Raw genomic sequence first — 21,269 nt, 5'->3', positions numbered from 1 at the left:
TCCCTCCCAGCCAGTGGGACGGGCTGTCCTGTCTGGCTGAGTATGTGTACCTCCCCGAGACGCTGCTCAGCCCAGGGGACAGAGGCTGTGTCATCACCTGCGGCTCCTGGTGCACCACGCCCCGCCCGTGGGTGCGAGCGAAGGCCGGGTCTGGGCCGCAGGAGGAGGGCTGGGCCTGCCCCGGGGCCTGAGCCTGTGCCTCACACCTGCAGGCGGACCTCCAGCAGCCGGACTGACAGGAAGTCGGCGAGGAAAGAGCCTGTTCTGCTCACAGGCTGCTCCCTGTGCATTCAGGGGAACCGGTCAGGAGTGGGAGGCACAGGGTGGGATGAAGTGAGGGTGTCAGACTGCAGATGGGCCCAGATCTCCAGGCCAGGAAAGAAGGGGGCACATAGCTGCTGAGGCAAAGCACCTTCCGCCCGGCCCGGTGGGTCAGCACCAGGACTCACAGTGACAGCACGACAGAGTGGGGGCGGGTGTGCACCTCCCCCGGCTGGCGAGGGCCCCGCCCGCAGCAGTGCCCCGTGACGGGCGCCTCCGCCTCGCCCCACCCACTGCGCAGGCAGGTGTCGGGCCCGGACCACCTCGAACAGACACACCGACCTCCTTCCCCGTTTCCCTCCTGCGCACTGCCCCCACCTGGGCCTGCAGAAGTCCTGCTGTGAAGTGACTCCCAGTTGTAAACGCTGGGAGGGGGCTTCTCTGAGTCCCTCTGTGTGACGTTCGGAAAGGGCCCTGGAGCTGGGAGTGGCACTGTGCCGCCTCTTCCATCAAAAGGCGGCAAACGCCGCACACCAAAACCAGGACAAACCCCTTTCCGCCCGGATGCGTGCCTGTTCGTGAGTGACGGTGTCTGCATGACAGGAATGCCACTCCCTGGGACGACGATTTTCTGGTGGACACAGGCTGTCCCCGCTGTTCTCACCGACATGGCTTTTCCTGTCTCCGTCACGGCAGGCGTGGTTTGGTCCACGCTCTGCCGCTGTAACTTTGAATGTGATAACGAGCTAAGTTTGAAAACTGGTCTCGCCCAATGCAGTGCTGACTGTTAAGGTTTCCACACACCCCCTGCTGCTTTACCAGCGCTCAGGTGTCCCTGAAGCCACCTCCCTGGAGTGGCCTATGGGGCCTCCTATGATCTGACCCCTGCCTACCGGGAGCAAGATCACTCATGCCACCTCAACACTGCCGCCCCATTGCCCCCCCATGCCCTGCCCCCTCTGCGCCCAGCCAGGCAGCTTTCTGTCCTTCTCCTGCTAGCCCCACGCTTGCCTTCCACAAGCTGGGTGATGGCCAGTAGTCAAGGAATCCTTCTGGACTTTGCTCCTGCAGACAACAAACCCCAGCCATCGTGCTTGCCCCCGGGCACTGCGCCCACGACGCAGCCGACTGATGGAGCCCCAGCCTGGAGCCCCACAGCCGCACACCCACTCCCAAACCTCGCTCTGCATTAGGCCAACGGCAGCGCTGCGGTCCCTGCCACACTGTCTGCTCCCTGAGCCGCCAGCGGGCCGGCTCACCTCCGGCATGTGGCCCAGCGCAGCTCCAGTAGGACTCAGTGTCTGATGAAAGAAGAGCAGGCGCCAACTCCTTGGGGAAAGTGACTAAGTTGACATTTCCTTGTTTCTAAAATACAACGATGGAAAACACAAGGAAATCCTGATGTCCCAAGCCAAACACAGCTCCTTGTACAGGAGGGTTTTGGTTACTCTGGTCAAGAACCAGGAGGTTCTGACTAAGTCCTGCCTAAATCCACGGGTGTCCTCGTGGTGGCTGGAGTTTTCTGCTGCGGTTTCGAGTGCATTTCGGAAGAGTGCCAACGGCCTGGCCCAGCAGGCTCACCTTCCAGGGCCCCCAGCAGGGACACAGGACGTGTGCTGCGACCCTCTTCTACTGGATGGGGGCGGGCAGCCGGCTGTCTCCAGTCGGGGCCACGTGCAGCACGTCAGGCGTCCTCAGGCTCTAGGTGGAGTCCGGGCCAGCAGATGCACGGCCACCAGCCCCCGGGGCACCCAGTGCGACTCGCCCTGCACCAAGCGGCCCAGATGCTGGCTGCGACCCAGTGGCCGTGACACCCTGAGAATGGGGCTGGTGTGCCGTGGGAAGCCCTCCTGCACAAAGGGAGCGGGCCGAGCCGCCGAGTCTGCCTCCCAACAGGAGAGCCAGCTGCGCGGCCTCTGCTCGAGGCCCTCGGCACCTGCACTTCAGAAGGAGAAGGGCAGCTTCCCTCTGCCAAGAGTCACCACACTGAAGGGCGCAGGCGTGAACTGCGGCCAGACAAGGGGAGTGGCGAGAACGCGGCACAACGGCCACTCCGGATTTAAGCGCGCCTGCGGCAAGTCCCTGTGGGATGCACCGTGCGGGGACGCCCTTGGTTCAGCCGGGACACCGAGAGCGCCTTTCAGCACGTGGCTACACGTGCCCAGAACAGCAAGGCTCACTCTCACAGCGTCCCTGTGAGGGCTGGGCCGGCACCCTGAACGCCCAGGAGGGTGCGAGGCCTGGCCTGGATTGCAGGAGGGTGCCTGTTGCATGGGCGACTCAGCGCCAGGTCGCTGGCCAGGTCACACCCCCCTCCTGCTCCTGCCTTGCCGGCCTCCACGGCCACTTGCCCAGTACAGGGAGTGGGGGCCAGTGGCCAGCACCGGGGCGCTTCCCGTGTGGTGTTCTCTGTGAGGATGGCTCTTCAAGGCGACGTTTCCCACGGCCGGAGGCGAGCGTCAGGTTCCATGTGAGCTTCACCCTGCCTCCTGGAGGGGGCAGGGTGAACCCCACCTTCCCTGAGAATAAACCTACAACCCACCCCAGGCGCCTAAGTGGGGGCGGGGGCAGGGGGGCTCCACCAGGAGAAGCTTCAGGGTTCACTCTGAGAACCGAGCTGGTCAGTCAGACCCAGGGGCAGCAAGACATCCTTTCTTCTTTATATGATTTTCCTTTTCCCTGGAGGCCACTTCCGGAACCAAGAGGAAAACAATGTGTGTGTGTGGCCGGCGCCCAGACCCCCTCCCTCCCCCGGGAAACACTGTGTGGGAACAGACCTTGCCAGCAGGCGACAAGCCCAGGAGGGGCTGAGGCAGGCTGTTCCCGAGTGTCCTTTCAGACAGACCCCACGTTCCCACCTGATCCTGCCTCTGAGGCGCCTCGCTGACCAGCGGCTCACCTAGGATGCCTACGGCTGGTGCCGGGCTACGGCACCTAGGGGCTGCCCACCCTGGCCCTGGCCACCCTGGGTGGGTAAGTCGGGGAGGCCACTGGCTCTGTGGGGCCCAGTGTGTCACACCCTTGTCCTCTGCTTTGGGGCAGGGCCATGGGTCTCCCCATCAGAAGTCACCTTAGGCCCTGGCTGGTTATGGCTCAATGGATTGAGTGCCAGCCTGAGAACCAAAGGGTGGCCAGTCTGATTCCCAGTTAGAGCACATGCTTGGGCTGTGGACCAGGTCTCCAATAGGGGGCGCTTGAGAGACAATCACACACTGACGCTTCTCTCCTTCCCTTTCTCTCCTTGTCCCCCCTCTCTAAAATAAATAAAATTTATAAAAAGAAGAAGAAAAAGAACCCACCTCAGCACTGACAGAACAAACACCCAAACCCCGATTTCTAGGTGCTGCCAATCTCCTTCATGGGACTGTGAGCGGGGGCCTAGGAACACTCCTTCCCGCAGTTCCCACACCAAGGACAAGAGCAAAGACAGGTCTCCAGTCCAGGGTCCAGGGAGGTCTTGGCTCCAGAGCCAGGCAGGGGTGAGGCTGGTGTGCCCAGAGACCCCCGCCACCCCCAGAGCGGATGTGTGAGCAGACCCTCATCTCCTCCTGTACACAAAAATTAATTCAAGAAGGCCCCGGCTGGTGTGGCTCAGCGGTCTGAGCACTGGCCTAAGGGCTGAAAGGTCACCAGTTTGGTTCCTGGTCTGGGTCAGGGCACATGCCTGGGTTGCAGGCCAGGTACCCGTCTGGGGGCGCTCAAGAGGCAAGTGATTGATGTATCTCTTGCACACCAATGTTTCTCTCCCTCCCTTCCTGTCTCCCCTAAAGTAAGTAAAATCTTAAAATTTAAGATGGATCGCAGCCCCAAATGTGAGCACTAAAACTACACAACATCTAGAAGAAAACATAAGTGAAAATCATTATGGCCTCGGGTTGGGCAACGACTTCTTAGTTAAAACAGAAAAGAACAATCAAAGATAAAAGGCATACCAGGTCTGGCCCAAATTCAAAACTTATGACTTCAAAACTCTACCGAGACGAGGGAAGGAAGGAGGCCACAGACGCGGGGCCGACACTCGCACGCAGTGTGTGGCACGCAGCGTGTGGCAAAGGACCTCCGCAAGGAGCCTGCGAAGGACTCGGTGCGACGCGGGAAGGCAAACCTGATGCGAGCACCAGCGGGAAGCCCGGACGCACCCTCACCGAGACGGCACACGGACACCCAGGCAGCACGCCAACCACACTGAGAGAAGCACAGTCGCGCCAAGGACGGGAGACACAGGGGGCGTCGGGGCGGGAGGGAGTGCCCTCTTCTTACCCAAGGAGCCCTGCACTCTGCAGGCAGTGCCACTCCCAGGTCTGTCCCCACAGGGGACGAGTGGCTGAGCGCTCAGAGCAGCTTGGCTTCTGGGGGCCTGGATGGCCACCCTCGGAGGGACGGCTGGACAAGGGGGTGTGCCCATCCAGGAATGGGAGCCAGCCCTGAGAAACGAAGGCCTCACTCCCCAGCGACGAACGGGTGCACTGCAGAGGCGCAGCGCTGAGCCAGGGCCCAGGCCAGGTCGGTGGTGCCGGGGTGGGGAGGACTGGTGTGAGGGCCACTAAGGAGCCTGTGGGCAAGGACAGCACTCCTGGTCTTGACTGCGGTGGCGGCTCCACGCCTGTGGCCACGCAGCCAGCGGCTCCCACCGCTCCGGGACCAGCGGCAGCAGCGCACAGACATGGCCCGGCAGAGGGCACCAGGCGGTGGACCTGGCAGACAGCTTGTCAAAGAAACTCCAACACAACCAGAACGTTCTGACCACGAGGCTGCCCTGCTGAGTGCAGTTCCGGTCCACCCCTGAGAAGTAAGCTGGACTTTGTTGAGGGGACTCCACCTGAACAGCGATGTGACCAAAACAGCCATGCGCACAGACGGGGTTCCCAGAGGCCCACCACACCACGCGGGCAGTGGCGCCTGCTCTCTGCTGGCTGGGGCCGCCACCCGCTCGCACGGAGGTGGGGAGGGGCGTGCGAGCCGTCGCAGGGTCCCACTCGTCACAGACTGCTCCGTGCTGTGGGGCTGAGTTAACGCTCACTGAGCACTTTATTTACAACGTTTGGAGAAAGCAGCCTTCCTTTAAAAAACCAAAATAAGTTGACTTGAAAAATATTTGACCAAGCACATGAGAAATTCTAGAATGAAACTATGTTTTAAATGGCTTGATCCCTTACTCAAATCTCTTCTAAGTCGGAAAATTACAGATTTCGTAACTTAACAGGAACATCAAACCTGCTGACAAAAGCCCGAGGGCCTGAAGTGCCCCCGAGGCTGGCCCGGGGGCCTGCGATGCCCAGGACTTCTGGGAAGACCCGGCACTCAGCCATCGAAGGCCCACAGCAGCCTGACACTTACGTCAACGAGACTGACGGCAGCAGGACCCTAACTAAGTGCCAGTCAGCGTATTCTACCCCCGGCCTCACTCTTGGTCTGGTTGCACGCGCCACCCACACTGGCCAATGCCGAGTGCACTCGCCCAGACCCAATTCCATGGCAGCGCTGGGACCGTCCCCTCCCCAGCCTCGGCTGCCAGCAGGGGCAGGGGTCGGGAAGCTGGAAGGAGGACAGACCAGGACGTGGCCCCCAGGGCTTCCAAGCACACTCCGGCCCGTGCTGGCGGGCAGTGCTTACCGATCTGCAGCAGGATGGGCGTGACCAGCGCCGTCTCCATGGCGTAGCAGAACTCCCTGCCAAACATCACGGCCCCGTGCATGACCCACAGGCGGACGGGGATGCGGTCGATGGAGCCCTCGCTGGTGGTCTCCTCGTGCGGCTCAGTGTCGGTGGGCTTCTGCAGCTCGGGCAGGGGCAGCGGCAGCTCCTGAACTTGCATGGATTCTGAGTCGGCGTTCTGTGGAGCCATTCTCATCCCACCAGGTAGGTAGGTAGGTAGGTAGGTAGGTGTGTGTGTGCGTGCGTGCGTGTGCTCGCGTGTCTGCTCTACCGCCACACCACCACTGCCACGTATCTGTGAGGGTGAACCGGACGTTTCCTCTCTGCTTCCGCTGCGCTCCTCAGCAAGTAACACTTATATTCCTCCTCGTGTGGCTTGCCACAACCGATGCAGCTCGCAGCAAAACAAAACGATTTTTGGTTGGATTTTAAACATACGGCTTGTTGGATTACTGTGAATTAGAGTTAAAAATCCATAATTGCCATTCAGTTAATACCAGTTTCATCATTATGACTGAGGCGGCGCTGAAGCGGCTTCCCTGGCTGCAGACAGGCGGCACGGCGACACGGGAAGGGGGTCTGCCGTTGCTCCCCATCGAGTGACTGGCTGACCTGCAAAAGAGGGGGACAACCCGGTGGGGTCAGTGCGGCTACTTGGGAGACCCAGACCCCTGGCCACACTAGTTCTCTGGTGCTCACTCTGGGTCACCGGTGCAAAAGAACGAGCTCTCGTTTCTAGAGAAGCATTGTCTCCTATGGAGTTTCCTCCTGTGGGGGATGAAGCCTGGACGACAAAGGGGAGCTCCCAGGGACGGGCATCCCTGTAATGCAGGTGGCTTCGGCCTGTGGGTGTCAGGACTGTGACAGGTGGGGGGTGGGGAGGGCAGGCTGCGAAGGAAGATGCTGCCGGGAGAGGGGGCAGAGGACAGCGGAGCGAGGCCCAGAGACACTGCGGCTGCCACCTCTTGACTGGGGGCAGGGACGCTGCTCGGTCTCCTGTGGAGCAGCAGGGGATGGGCCCCCTGCTGTGCCAGAGCTGAGACTCTGTGCTACCGCCACGACTGAAGGGTTCCAGGACAGTGTCCTTCAGAGACACCGAAACCCCCGGCTGGGACGTTCGACTCATCCCGCTGCTGCTGTCTTTCAGCACATCACTCAGGGCAGGACAGGAGACACAGGTGAGCTCAAGCCACGTGCTCCCGGGAATGAGGCAGCTGTCTCCGGGCCAGGTCACTAAGAGGGAGCAGGGTCCACAGGCGCTGGAAGAAGCTCTTGGGGAGTATTTTCGGGGAGACAGGAGAGTAGGACTGGCAGGGACTGAAAGGCCCAGCACAGGCCCCTGGCCCATGCCACCCAACGGCTGATGCGGGGCTCCGCCCACGGGTCTGAGGAAATGCCTCAAGCCTTGAGCCGACCTCTTCGCTTCGCCTGGATGTGCCGAGGAGGCACAGAACTGAGCTCTTAGGGGTGCAGTCACTCGGCAGGACCATCCGACCACACTGTCATCCTTGAGCTCCGCTTCAGTGCCGGGGGTCTCCCAGCAAAGGCCCAAGAGCGAGCGGTCCAAGGCCAGCCTCAAACACACGGTGAAAGGGGAGACACACACCGGACGGCGCGGCCTGCGCTCAGTGCCACCGCAGGGCCGGGGCAGCCGACCTCTGGTGCCCCGAGGCGGTCAGGCGGGCAGCTCCAGGGAGGCCGGCCGCCGCCGCCTGACTTGTTGGCAGAGCCCGCCTCGCGCCTGGAGCCCCGCTGGGTGGCTTCCACACACACTCAGGTTCCACTCTGACCTTGTCCACACACGTGGTCGCCTCCGACAGAGGAGCCTGCCAGGCTGGGACCCATGTCCTGGGCCCCAGGTGGGACAGTGCTGCGAGGTGCTGGGGGACGCTGTCTGAGGGCTCGCTCCGACCCTGGCACTGTGTGTGGGGGCAGAGGGAGGGACGCGCCCTTCTGGGCCGGGCTCCCTGCTCCCCTTTCCAAGTGTCCTTCGTCTCCCCCACACCACCCCCTACCTTCATGAGCACCACACACTGTCCCAAAGTCTCTTCTCAAGGTTCCACCCTCCCCCGCAGAACTGCTGCTGACCCCCCTTCCCATCAAAGGCTCTCACAGCCCCTGTCCCCAGGGGGACACAGCCCTGCCTGGGGCAGGGAGAAGCCCCCTGGGAGACCCCATCAACCAGCCTGCACCTGCCCTCACAGCCCCAATGTGCCCAGCCCCACTGCAGGAAAGGTCACTGAAGGAATGAGTGCAAGGCCCTGACCAGCGTGGCTCAGATGGTTAGAGCTTTGTCCATAAACTGCAAGTTCACGGGTTCAGTTCCTGCTCAGGGCACGTGCCTGGGTTGCAGGTTTGCTGTCTGGTTGGGGCCCATGAGAGTCAACCACTGAGGTTTCTCTCCCTCCGCCTCTCTCCCTTCCCCTCTCTCTACAATCTATAAGCTTGTCCGCGGGTGAGAATAAAAAATGAAATGAAAGGATGAAGAAAACCAACAGGCCAGTACTTCCTAGGGACTGTCTGCACTGGAAAGCCACCCCCGCTGTCACGCCCAGGGGATCTGGGTGGCCAGCTGCCAGGACCGGCCTCACGGAAGTTCTGGGAGAGCGGTGTGAGCGGGGTGTGGGGTTTACCTGTTAGTCAAGGAGCCTAGGCATCCACACAGCTGGCTTCCCTCCGTCGAGCGGCCCAAACGCAGCGGCCGGGGCAGTAGACAGACCTGACCCAGGCAGTGTCTGTCACCTATGATGAGGAGAACGACAGGCATCGTTAGCACCCTCGGTCCGCAGGCCGGTGGGCACAGTCGCCCACGGGGCTCACAGCCCTGCGGGCGTGAAGCAGACACCACCCAAGCCGACGGCGCGTCCGAGGTGAGCTGAGCCCGAAACAGCGTTGAGGAGCCTTCCCAGCGCGAATGGACGTGAGGCTGGGCTATCGGCTCTTGTCCGAGAGACGCGGACAGGGAGACCCGGTTTAGACTCGGCACCGCAGACTGGCCACCCTGGACTCCTCGGTGCTAACCCGGGCAGCTCCTCGGTCTGGGCCAGAGCAACAACAAAAAACAGATTCAAACCTAAAACTTGCAATATTCGGGTTGGACATTTCTTACATCAGCACTCACTCGGCGTGGTTGGCAACCCCCAGGGCCGCCCTGCAGGGCCGCACCCAGCGCAGGGCACAAGCGTGTGCCCGCCGGGCTCCCGGCCGCCTGCTGGGCATGGCCAGTGCGAGGAGACGGATCTGAAAGATCCTCTGACTGCCACCCGCAGATGACCGTTTATGGAAAGACACTGAGTAAGACGCTCGGCAGCCTCACCGGGAGGGACCTCATCAGGCACCAAACTGTGAACGGATGCAGTTTGGTCTCCCGTGGGGAGACCTCGGAGACCCCGCTGGGGTGGCCAGCGGCTCTCCCCAGACACGGACAGGGCCGGGAACCCACAGACTGACCCTGAGTTCAGAATCCATTTTGTCTTTCCCTGAATATTTCATTAGACACCATAGTTTGTTTTTTTTTAAATTGCCTCCTGCCTCAAAAAAAAAAAAAATTAAACCAATAAAGTCAGACCCCGTGAAGATCGCACCTTCACTCATCAGCAAGTGTCACCCAGCGGGGCCACTGTGGCCGCACCCCTGTCTGCAAGCCCTGGGATGTGTAAGCATTTCAGGGCTGTTACGAACCATTCAGAAATCCAGCTGAAGCCCCGCACACTGAGAAAGGGGGACTGCCTGCAGACCTAGGTCAAGAGCACAGAGCAGCTGTGCTGACCTGGCTGGGCACCTGTGACAGAGGCTGCAGTGAAGGGTGGGGCCTGGGTCGGTGTCCCACGTCGAGTGGGCCATGGGACTCTGACACACGGAACAGCAGGACCACCTCCCACAAGACGCTGTGCACGCAGACCGCTCAATGGCAGGTCCCCGTCAGTCTGGTGGGCGCATCTCAGGGCCGTGCTCCGCACTCTCGTGTGCAGTGCTGCAGGGTAAGGGGCCGCTGCCACCTCTCCCTGTGGCCAGCCAGTTGTTTCAATGTGATTTCTCTGTATGTCTGTCCCTGGCACTTCGGGTTCCTCCTTTACTGGGTGTCGAGCCGCACCGGCACGTGAGTCTGTCCCCCAGTCCCCCGTGCTACAGTGTGCGCTGGCCCGTGTCCACAACCAGGGCTGCAGGGGACCCTGCGAGTGCAGGCGCCGCCTCCCAGCCCTGCCCTGCCCGTGCTCTCCCAGGGCCGAGTGTAGGCGGTGCTTGGGCTCAGGGACTCTGAGAGCTCAACTAGCTCCAGGGGAAAAGCCTCCTTGGTGTTTTCACTGTGACTTGTGAGCCTGACGTCAGCCCGGGAAAGCAGCCGTGGCACCAACCGGTCCCGAGGACAGCTGCTTGGAGACCTGCAAGGCACTGCTATAGGTTTTGCTCACTTCTTAGGTTTCTTCCTAATTACTTCTCTTTCTGGTGCCACAGCCAGTAGGGTTTTCTCATCCCCTGCAGTTCCAGCTGGTAGGTTGGCGTACGAGAGAACTAGCAAGTGGTTATCAGACATAATTCACATGCAGTGAAAATGTGCCTGTTCAGTCAGCTTTCACGAATTTATATCAAGACACAAAACATCTGGAACATAACACCCTGGGAAGCCCTCCGTGTGCCTACCTATCCAGTTAAGGCTGTTGATCTATTTTAATTTGATAGCCTAATTCTTCAATTGTCTGAGGACAAAAAAACTACGACCAATATAATAATGACTTTACTAACCACTACCAAAACATGACCAGTCCCCGACTCGGCTTCCTGGAGGGTTACGCCGCCGCACGCTCACGGGTACGCTGTGAGGGACTTGACCTCTGAACTCACAGACGAAGCGCCCGGTCCCGTCCCACGGCACCTGCTGGGGGCACAGCACCAGGACCCCAGTGGCACGTGGCTGCGCCGGTCCTGGGTGTGAAGTCCCTCCCTTATAGCACTGCCACCAGGGCACTTCCTCCACTGCCAGGGCCCCTTCCCAGGGGGCAGCCACTGGAAAGGGAAGGAAAGCAGCTCTGAGAAGAAAAGGACGGAGGAGGCCGCAGGGGCAGGGCCACGGGCTGCTCCCGGGTGAGCCAGGCGCCTGGGCTGGTGCGTCATCACCTGCAGGGGACAGTCAGATAACGGAGACTCAGTTCATGCCCAGAAAATGACACCCATTAAGTCATCTTACAGCATTCGAATTGCAGGGAAGCCGTTACACAGAAGCACTAGGATGGTAGCTGTGATCTCTGAAAGCACTGAACGTCTCCTTCTGAAGCGCCCACGCCCGGGCCGGCACCGCAGGGCGGGGCGACGCCAGGCCCAGCCTGCTGTCCAAGCACAAGCCGGAGCCCCCGGTTCGGGCGCCTGGGAGCCTCCGGGGCTGCTGGGAGGTGGGCAGCAGCTCTGGCTGCGACTATTCCAGGGCCGTCCGCTCCAAAACCCAGAGAAACCGCTCAGACCAGCTGCCCAGGCCCAGAGACACCTCCCGATGGCCAGGCGTTGGCGCTGGCAGTCTGGGTGGGGCTTGCAGACACACTGAGATAAGTGAAACTAGGCCTGTTCCAACAACTTCCTCTATTGTCCTGTTTCCAGTTCAAGGGCGAGTGATCCCAGACACGTGACTTCCTACAACTTGCTGTGAGGCAAAGCTGGCTGTATACGGGACGTCATCAGAGGGTGGGCTGCAGTCATTTCTGACTGGCACCCCGAACTTTGGGTCGAGCTTGAGGCTCTGCCGAAGAGTTAAAACCCTCAACAGTGACATTCTGCCCGGACAGCATTCGGAGACCGACACTCCCTGGAAGACGGTCCGAGAGGAGGCCGTGCACATCTGTGCGGTGACTTCGGCACTGTGTGCGCACGGGCACCAGGCGCACACGCAGCGTCAGGGCACTGTGGGTGTCTGGTCAATGCTAAGGGCAACACTGTTTCACACGCCCACCCTCAGACATGGCTCTAAGACACTACCACCTGTTAACGACTGAAGGCACTACTATGGACCGTGCCTCGTACTTCCTGGTACTGACCTGCCCTCTCCAGCTGACCACGGGGGAGACGACGACTCCCGGGCCACGCAGAGGCCCGAGAGCAGACCGGGGCAGCAAGTGGTCAAGAAGGACAGCGCTGGGCCAACAGCACAAAACAAGTAACATCACATCAAGCAAGTTCCAAGTGCGCCTGACTTGGCCGATAAGAAAGTGTCTGACGGACCTGCTTATGAGGTTATTTCCTGAAATCATGGGAGAAACCCCCCGTTCACCATCCTAAAATCAGTGTCATGAGAAGGACAAGACGAGCCACACACTGGGAGAAATATTTGCAAAAGACACACCTGATGAAGAACTGTTATCCAAATTATACACACACACACACACACAAAAAGGAGAGGGAAAATAAGCAACTTGATTAAAAAAAAATGGGCAAGAAACTTGGAGACCGCACCAAAGAAGATAAACAGGTGGCAGATGAGCACATGCAAGGATGCTCTGAGTCCCTGTCACCAGGGATGCGCAGACCTGAGCCACGTGAGGCAGCGCCGCGCACCTATCAGAACGGCCCAACCCCAGAACTCTGACCACCCCGGGGGGCAGCAGGAGTGCCCACTCCTGCTGTGGGGTGCAGATGGGTGGCCACCCCGGAGAACAGTTTGGTGGTTTCGTACAAAACTGAACATGCCCTCAGCATGCGGTCCAGCAATGGCTCCTTGGTATTTACCCAAAGGAGCCGACACTTATGTCCGCACAAAACCTGCAGACAGATCTTCACAGCAGCTGTGGTCGGAATCGCCAAAACCCGGAAGCAGCCAAGATGCCCTTTCCGCAGGTGGCGGGCAAATAAACCCGGCCCGACAACGGGACATTGTTCAGTCCTGAAAAGAAACGAGCTACGGTGCGGTGAAAAGACAAGGAGGGACCTCAGCTGCATGGGACCAAGTGGACGAAACCAGTCTCAACATCTGTCCCCATCCTCAAATACCTGCGTGGAAATCCTTACCCTCAAGGTGATGGGTCAGTAGGTGAGGGTTTGGGCTGATGAGGTCAGGAGGGTGGAACCCTCACAAATGGAATTAGTGCCCTTCTGAGAGGGACCCCAGAGCCCCCCGGCCCCTTCCTCCACGTGAGGACACCGTGAGAAAGCAGCAATGAGACAGGAAGCGCGCGCCCCGAGACAGAAACCGGTGAATCTGCTGGGCCCTGTGAGACGCGACCCTGCTGTCTGGAAGTCCGCGGCTCTGTGCTAGCGCACCTGGCAGGGGCCTGCTTTCTCAGCAGCACATCCTGGACACCAAAGGCCTTCTGTCAGCCCAGGGGCTTCCTGTCCCCCTTGGCAGGAGGCGGAGGCCCACCTCTGGTCCCCACCACCCTCCCGCCTACCGGAGCCGCAGTGTGAATGCAATGGTCTGTCCTGCCCCGGTGAGGCCCAAGACCCCAGGGCTGGGAGAGTGGCCCGGGATGCAGGGGTGCAGACGGGTCTGAGACAGGCAGGCGAGGTCGTCTCGGGGCGGTGCTGACCCGGAGGCCCCACAGAGGGTCGAACCACAGGACACAGCCACGGGCCACGCCACATGCTGGGCAAACCGTGCACGCTTGGTGGGAGAGAAGTCGGGACCACAGTTTTCCTGAAAGGCACCAAAGGGTGCCTGCGGACACTGACCTTCCAGTGGCCGAGGCAAGGGGCCGAGCACCCGAGATGAACACGCCCACCTGTGGGGCCCTGATGTTCTTCGCTGGCTCACCCAGTACCAGACACCACTTTTCCTCCGTGAAGGAAGACGCTAGAATTGCCAACAGAGCCACAGGGTCCAGCTGGGAAACCCTAGGGCCACCGGGACACGGCTCAGCTGCACATTCCCAGGGTCACAAACCCATCCGGACCTCCAAGACCACATCTCTAGAACAGGCCCTGACAGCTCAGGAACTGAATAGGGGGGGAAGAGCCAGCCCCCAGGTGAGCGCACCCCCGACCCCACTCCAGAAGCCCCCACTCCAGAAGCCAGCAAAAGGCTCCACTTCCCTCCAGCAGCCCCCGCAGCAGTGCCCGCACCGCCCCGCCCCGCAGCCCGCCCAGACTTGACCCGGCAGGCCCACCACCCCTGCAGCACCTGCACCGTCACGTCGCCAGGCAGAACAGCAGACTGAGGCTAAGTGGGCAAGCTCGTGACAGCTCAGATGACAGGAAGCAGCTTGAACCCTGCACCGCGGCAGGGCGCTGTGTTGCCTGCTTCCTAAAATGTAGGAAGGGGGCCCGTCAGCACTGTTTCGGATATAGCCCGTCTTCCTGTTCTGCTGAGACGGTCACCACGGTGCACGGGACAAGGTGTGTGGCCCCGTCAGAAGCTCGTTTAGGGGAAGTCACATGGAACGAGGACAAACTGCCCCCCGAAACCACCTCTGCCACGTCTGCCTCCTGCCAGAACACGGACCAACGTGCCTGACCCTTATGCAGTGCCCCTTGATTTGCACAACTGGCTGAGTAGGAGGGGTTTTTGTTTTTCAGTTATAATCAGTGCAGGTTTTTGCTCTCCCCTTCTCCATGTTCCTTGCCCTTGTTGCTTGCTGGAGCCACTTGAGTAAGAATGAAGCTTTGGCTGCCATGGCAACAAGCAGCAGCTTTACACTGTGCAGCTCCAGGAACCCGGGCCACCCGCCCGCCAGGGGGACTGAGCTTCAGCACCCACCCCAGCTGCCCAGTGAGCAAGCACCGCTGCCGGCCCTGGGTAAACCGGCACTGCTCCGCATGTCTAATCCCTCCGTCTCGGCGCCAGGCCAGGTACCGATAAACCTGTCTCCATCTCTCAGGACACGGGACAGAAAGGCCAGGCGCCGGCGGCCACTCACGACAACCAGGTGATGTGACAGGAGCAGAAACCCCTTGTGCTGCACACGTGTGACCAAGAGCTGACCTCACAACACGGGTGTGGTTAGCCAACGCCGCTGAAGGCTGCCGGGCTGTGGTGAGACCTTTGCACGGTGTTGATATGTAGAACCCAAAAGAAGCAGGTTCTAGACTCTGGACTTATGCTAAGTGAGGAAGGGCACAGCTCGAAACTGAAAACTGGGAACCACTCGATGATGATCTGACAGTATGGAATTATTTGAATTACGGCCCACGTGTTAGGTAAACACAAAAATGCCAATATTTTTAAGGAGCAAAAGTATGAAATATACAAAAAAATGTCAAAATCAAAATAGGTTTTTTTTAAAGGTGAATCTTTGATGAACGAAGAGAACTTACCCATGGCTTTACCTGGGGGCAAACTGACGACTCCTTTCCAGGGCCATAAAGGACATGCCGCCCCTCATGGACCTCCCTGAGCGCCCGAGGCTGGGGTCACAGGTCGGCGGGGCGGAGCCCGGGCAGCCCGGGCTGCACTGTTTGTGGGACAGTGTGGCTTTGCTTAGCAAAGAAAACCACCCAAGGCCGCACTCCTCAGCGTCCCATGAGGTTCCCAGGCGCTCCCCCGCCTCGGCTCTGCCTCCCACCTTGTTCCAACTCAGGCTGGTGGCCAGGTGCAGGGCGGATAGCTCCTCTAGAGCAGGACAGGGGTGGGGGGAGGTGGAGGGCCTGTTCCAAGTTTCCTTAACTGCGTACATGAGACTATGAACCCGCAGATCCGCCCCCTCCTCCAGAGACAAGCAGCCCCCTTAACCTGGGGGCCCCGGTTTCCTGTTTAGTAGCTACATAACCTGTTCTCCCACGACCCGGAGAAGTCGGTTATTCGGAAGGGGCGCATCCACGGCATCATGGAGAGCCGATGCGGCCAGTCCACGCAGCATGAACTTGGACGGCCCGGCCCCGTCGCACGTGCCTTCTGGAAAACCAGAGTCCTCTCCACAGACACCACAAACGTGTGCCCCTCTTAAAAGCGGTTCCCGGCCGCCCCGCGTCGTGCACAGAGACTTCCCCCCACCACAGGCAGTTTCCAGACCCTGGCAGGGCGAGCAGAGACAGCTCGACACTGCCTCCCCAGAGACAGAGTCAGGTTCCACAGGCAAAGGGCCGGCGCCCCCCCCACCCCCCGCAGGGGCCGGGCCAGTGCCCAGGCCAGCTGTGCTTCTGACCAGCGGGCTACAAATCAGAGACGTGGCCCTGGGACTGCCTCCTTGGGTTCCAAGATTTTGCCAGAAAGGCTCACAAAACTCAGGAAACCCCATTTACTCACCAGATTACTGATTTGGTCCAAAGAGCAGTAGAGGAAACAGAGGAACAGCCCGACAGAAAGATGCACAGGGTGGGGCCCCTAACAAGGGGGTCCCTGTCCTCACGGTGCCCAGCACACTGGCATGTGGACTCAGTCCAGTTCCACGGACCGAGGAGCTGTCCTCTGCCCAGAGGCTCATCACTAGTCCTGAGTCACTGGGCCACTGGCTACCAAGCGTCACCTCCAGCCCCTCCCCCCAGCCCCAGAATTGGGGGGTGGGGATGGGTCTGAAGGTTCCAGTCCCCTCGTCACATGGTTGGCTCTCCTGGCCCCAGCCCCACCCCTGGGTGCTCTGCAAAAGTCACCTCGTTCACATACCAGGAGACCCCTTTACCAGTCTGCACACCCGGAAATCCTGAGGGTCCAGGGAGTGGAGAGCCGGGGCCTGTGGCTGAGACACAGGGACGCCTCACGTTATGTGGTGTGACGCTCGGCCATGCTTTACAATGACGAATCTCAGATGGCCAAGATGGAGACAGTGAGGCTGGCCACGCCAACCGTCCCTGAGAGGGGTAGACTTGGGGGCTCCTGGGGGGAGGACAGAGGCCTGAAAGCCACCTTTAGACTCAGTGAGGACGGACAGCAGGCCCACGCATGGAGCTGTCGGAGACTTGAGGCTGGTTCCTGAGATGCAGCCCAGAAGCTGCCCCCCATCCGACAGCAGCACTGAGGTGACGGGGACTGTGGGTTCTGCAGCCGTCCTGCGCTCCAGCCCCCGGGGACCACCCATTCCTGCTGGGTCCCTGGTGGGCCGCTTCCCTCGGCGCCTCCTCCAGGTCTCAGGCACAGGGACAGGACGTTGCCCGCAGTGGCCCCATCACCCTCTGTGGCTCGGGCCTCATGCAGCTTTATTCAGCCTCCTCCCCCGGGGACTGGAGTCAAGCACCACCCCACCCACAGGGCCAGGTGCAGTTCATCGGATTTTCCCACAATGCTCTGCACACGGGCGAGCTTGGGGTTGGCCTGGGCTGCTGGGCACGGTGCCCATCAAGGAGAAACAGGAGTCAACCAGCCCCCCTTCTTTTCTCTGGGATGAGAGATGAGAAGCCCCGCACCAGGGCCGGGGCCGTGGAGGCGAGGAGCTCTGCCTGCACCCTCCCCTGCCTGCCACTGGGCAGCCCTAGACCCCCCGGGCCGAAGGCCTCACTGGGGTGGGTGTCCCAGCTGAAAACACCGACAGGCGCCTCCCCAACTCACGACCCTGCGGGCGCTGACGCCAGCCTGAGCCCCGTCCTCCGGGCTTGGACCGCTGTCTGGGAGCCAGCGCCGGCCACGAGCGCCCAAGCCTCAAAGGAGGGCCACAGTCCCCGGCGCCCGCCACCAGGTGGGCCCTGGAAGGGCTGGCTGGCTGAACCCAAGGATGCCAGAAGTCCGCATGCTGCCTCCCAGAACATGACACCCACAGGGGACAGTGCGAGTCCCGCCGCCGGTTTGGGAGACTGGCGGGCTCACTGTGCGGGCAGGAGGCCACAGACACAAAGAAGGACGCCCGCTTCCCCGGAGAGCAAGGCGCTGCTGCTGAGCTGCATGGACGCTCATGACAGCGAAGCCCAGGATCCACTGACTGAAACCCAAGCAGAGAGAGACACTCGACACTTTCGGTCAGCCTAGCACAACAGGAGGGTCCAGGTGGCCACTGCGACAAGGCTTCAAATAGGCTGGGTGCGCCTCCCACCAGAAACGCCCCACCCGAGACTCAGGCTGGCCCCTGGGCAGCGGGGCTGAGTGTGCGGACACAGCACCGAGCGGTTAGGATGGACTTCCCATAAAGTTGGGGAGAGCGGAGTCTCCTTCTCATGGGCAGAGGAGAAAGTTCTGGAGGCGGAGCGCAGGGACGGTTGTGCAACAGTGCGGGTGTACCTACGGCACAGAACCGTACCCTTTCAAACGGTGATTTTCCTCTTGGGCACACTTTATCATGACGTGAAGTCAGTGAGTGTCGCACTGGGAATACCCACCTGGAAGATGACCTGGAGGTCCCATTAGCAGAAAAGAGGGTGTTTCCCCTGTGGGAGCCAGGGTACCACCAAAACGAATCGGCCAACCAATACTCTTTTCGACATGGACGCTGAAACCCTGGAGCGTGGACGGGTGAACACCCGCCAGTGCGGCAGCGTGGGGACGGCAGGGAGATGTGGCCACACGCGGCCACCCACAACATGGAGCGCTGCCCACACGCCTGGCTCCGGGAATGAGTCAGGAGGTGGGGAGAGACATGCAAACAGAAAGAGACAGGCGGCGGGGACAGGAGGGGCGTGGCAAGTCAGCAGGACAGAGTGAGTCAGCTGACCCAGGAGGAAGTGCGGCTCCGGCTGTGGTCAGGTTGAACAGAGCACAGACAGGGCTGCATGGTGGGCACCGGGGCCGTGCTTAGGCTGGGACCACTCCAACCTGCTGGACGGGGCCCGGGCCCTGCTCCAGAGCCCAACAGCCTCCCCTGTGCTCCCAGCCCTGGTGAAGCCTGACCTGCCTCTGAAGCCCCCTCTCGCCAGTCCTGCCGGCCCCCATCACCGTAACTGTCCCTGTAGACACCCTGCAGAATCCCGTCTCTGGGCTGCGCTGACACCATCTCCACCCCTGCCACCCACACCTGCGCCCACCCCGCCCGCCTCGCCACCGGCTCCGTGCCCTGCCCGACAGTGTCAGGGCTCAGCCAGGTCACACCTGCCCCAGCCCACCGGGCAGCATCGGCGCACTGTCTGCAAGGAGGGCCGCCAGGCAGAGGACACGGGTTCTGATTCGCTCCAGAAAGTGGCTCCTTTCATTGAAAAGTGACAGCCTCAGAAAAGGTTTTAACTAGACTTCTTTTTTAAAGGTCCAAGTTCACTGTCAGTGTCATATTCCTTCAGACCTGAAACTCCCAGCCACTCGCGGACAAGACCCTCTACCTACCCCAAATTCTGGGGTCCACACCCCCTTTTCTCTCACAGTGAAGCCAGCGCTTCCTCTGGACAGAGTTGTCTCCAGTTTTAAGGGGGACAACTCACACCGAGGCAGGGCTCCAAGTACAAAACTCACATTCCGAACAAGCCTGCCAGTCGTAAAGTAAGCCGAGCGGCACCTGAACGCATGCCCCACCGCCCGCCCTCCCCTGGCCCGCACAGACGCTTGCCAGGAACAAACAAGGAACAAACAAACACGGACGTGATAAAGAGCTCTTCACAAGGATGGGAGTGAGTCTATCTGCTGACAAAAACTGACTGTTGAGCTGAAGGTCGCAAGTTCAAACACAATCTGGCCTCAGTTTATCATGGCAACAATAACTCCCTTTCAGAGACTGACAAAGTTCTCTGCAAACACTTGCCCCCCGGCATTTTTAGGATACTTCGAAGGATAAATATTAGCTTGGGACTTGCCTACAAGAGAAGCGAAAGCTGCCAAAGGAGCAGTTTTTGAAAGAAAAGGAGAAGGAGCAGCCTGGGCCTGAAGGGGCAGGGCCTGGCTGCAGCCGCTCCCCTCCGACCTCGCCCTGGGCCCCCCCCACCCGGGTGCCCAGCAGGGAGGACAGGGCTGCAGCGCCGGCCCCCCAACCCCAGCAGACAGGACTGGCAAATAGAACCAATTAGAAGGAGAGATCTTGCGGTGACTGCTGGGATGAAGAACAAGATGCACAACAGCTTAAATGTCAGTTAGACTTGATCTCGTCAGAGACAGTTACGCGCGGCCTTGGTGACCCGATGCAGACAGTGAGCAGAGAGCAGGCCACTCCGATGCCACACGGACCTGCCAGCGGCAGCCACCCCCACACGTGGCCAGGCCGGGTGGGCCTGTGCAGCCATTTCTCATCGCTGACTCCAGATGTCACTAACGTTAAGGGCATCACCTGGGAGACCTCTTCTCATTCCATACCTTGGCCTGCGCCCCGCACAGACCCGGAAGCAAAGCCAGAGCAAAGCCAGGCCCAGCACAGGTGACGTAAAGGGCTTCCTCAGTGAGTGACCACCCAGTGCAACCATGAGCAACCGCCCGGGTCAAGGGGCAGGATGGGAGCGGAGGTCAGGCCCAGCTGGGGTCCCACTGCCAGGCCCTGGAGCCCCCCAGTGCTGAGCACTGCGTTCCCTGTGGTGCACTTGGGCGAGTCCGGCTTCCTCACCTGACTGCAGGGAGCGCCGTCGAGAAACGGCAGCCGAGGTGCCTGCGGCAGCCATGCCTCTCACCGCCCTCACCCATCCCCATCTGCATGTGGGGCCACAGCCACGGGGCGCTCCCAGGGCGGGGTGGGCACCCCACGCCTGAACGCCGTGTGCCCTCCACCTGCAGCGCAGGGGGCTGTGCCTGGGGGCCTCGGGCCGGAAGCTGAAACCCTCCCAGGGAGCCGCGTCCCCTGCTCACCCGCACCAGGCTCTGCAGCGCGGCAGCGCTTGGGATGCGCAAGGGTGGATGGCACAGGGGGGCGGAGCATGCTTGCGGGGGATAAGGCCACCAAACCAGCTCTCAAGCCGCATGAGGGCCGGAAGAAAGGGTCACCTGGTGGTGACGACGCCATTGGTGCAATGAGGGTCTGCGCCCAGAGTTGCCACTAACAGAAATAATATTTTTAAAACCAAAACTTAGGTTGAGTGTTTCTCCTCAGTTTACCAGAAGCTGTGTAGAGCCGGCCAGGGCAGTGTCTAGAGCACGTTTGACTTGTGACAGCAGCCTTCAGTCCTCTGCACACCCCTCCCAGCCCCTGGGAAGGCTGGAGAGCAGGCTGGACAGCGGGCAGTGGGACACACACAGCACCTCGTGGACTAGGACAGGCCCCCCCATTAAGGTGCCTAAAGCTGGGGGAGAAGGGCTGGTGGGAGCCCTCTCCCAGGCTGCAAGGCCAGAGCACACTGAAGGACGGGGGGGTGGGCGGCGCTCGGGAGCCCAGGCCCAGGCTGGGATGCAGCCCAGGCCCCAGCCTGGGTCTCCCACAGGGGCAGGACAGTTGGCTTGCCCACCTGTGGAAGGCACTTCCTGGTGGCAGGGACACCCACTGTGGACAGCACAGGGGACTCAGCCAGCCTGTGTAGCAAACTCAGGGCTGGGAGGCCAGAAAGGGGCCACCAGGCAAGGGGAGGGGCAGGAGCGCAGACCCAACGAGCCTGAGCCCCTCTGGAAACGAGACGGTCATCTGGCTGTAAGCAGGCTCCAGCTCAGAGACTGAGGCAGCCGGGAGGAGCTCGGGCCA

The 21,269-nt window shown here is 60.8% G+C and overlaps 1 protein-coding gene across 3 annotated transcripts in view; it reads right to left on the bottom strand.

Moving 5' to 3' along the window:
* The window catches only part of SLC45A4 (solute carrier family 45 member 4), a 50,507-nt gene that overhangs the window by 11,770 nt on the left and 17,468 nt on the right, over positions 1–21,269 (bottom strand). Inside the window, exons 1-3 of one of the 3 annotated variants that reach the window (XM_053661041.1) lie at positions 14,015–14,072; positions 8,550–8,658; positions 5,875–6,528 (exon numbers count right to left, since the gene is read on the bottom strand). In XM_053661041.1, the coding sequence (XP_053517016.1) occupies positions 5,875–6,112 (238 nt within the window). In that variant the 5' untranslated portion in view covers positions 6,113–6,528; positions 8,550–8,658; positions 14,015–14,072. Of the gene's footprint in view, positions 1–5,874; positions 6,529–8,549; positions 8,659–10,659; positions 11,008–14,014; positions 14,073–21,269 lie in introns of those variants that run through there. The other 2 variants (XM_053661040.1, XM_037166624.2) reach the window with 2 other exon arrangements.

Source organism: Artibeus jamaicensis, unplaced genomic scaffold, assembly GCF_021234435.1.
Source record: "Artibeus jamaicensis isolate MK-2021 breed Jamaican fruit bat unplaced genomic scaffold, CSHL_Jam_final scaffold_916, whole genome shotgun sequence".
Taxonomy (NCBI): domain Eukaryota; kingdom Metazoa; phylum Chordata; class Mammalia; order Chiroptera; family Phyllostomidae; genus Artibeus; species Artibeus jamaicensis.
This window is presented reverse-complemented; position numbering and strand designations above follow the sequence as displayed.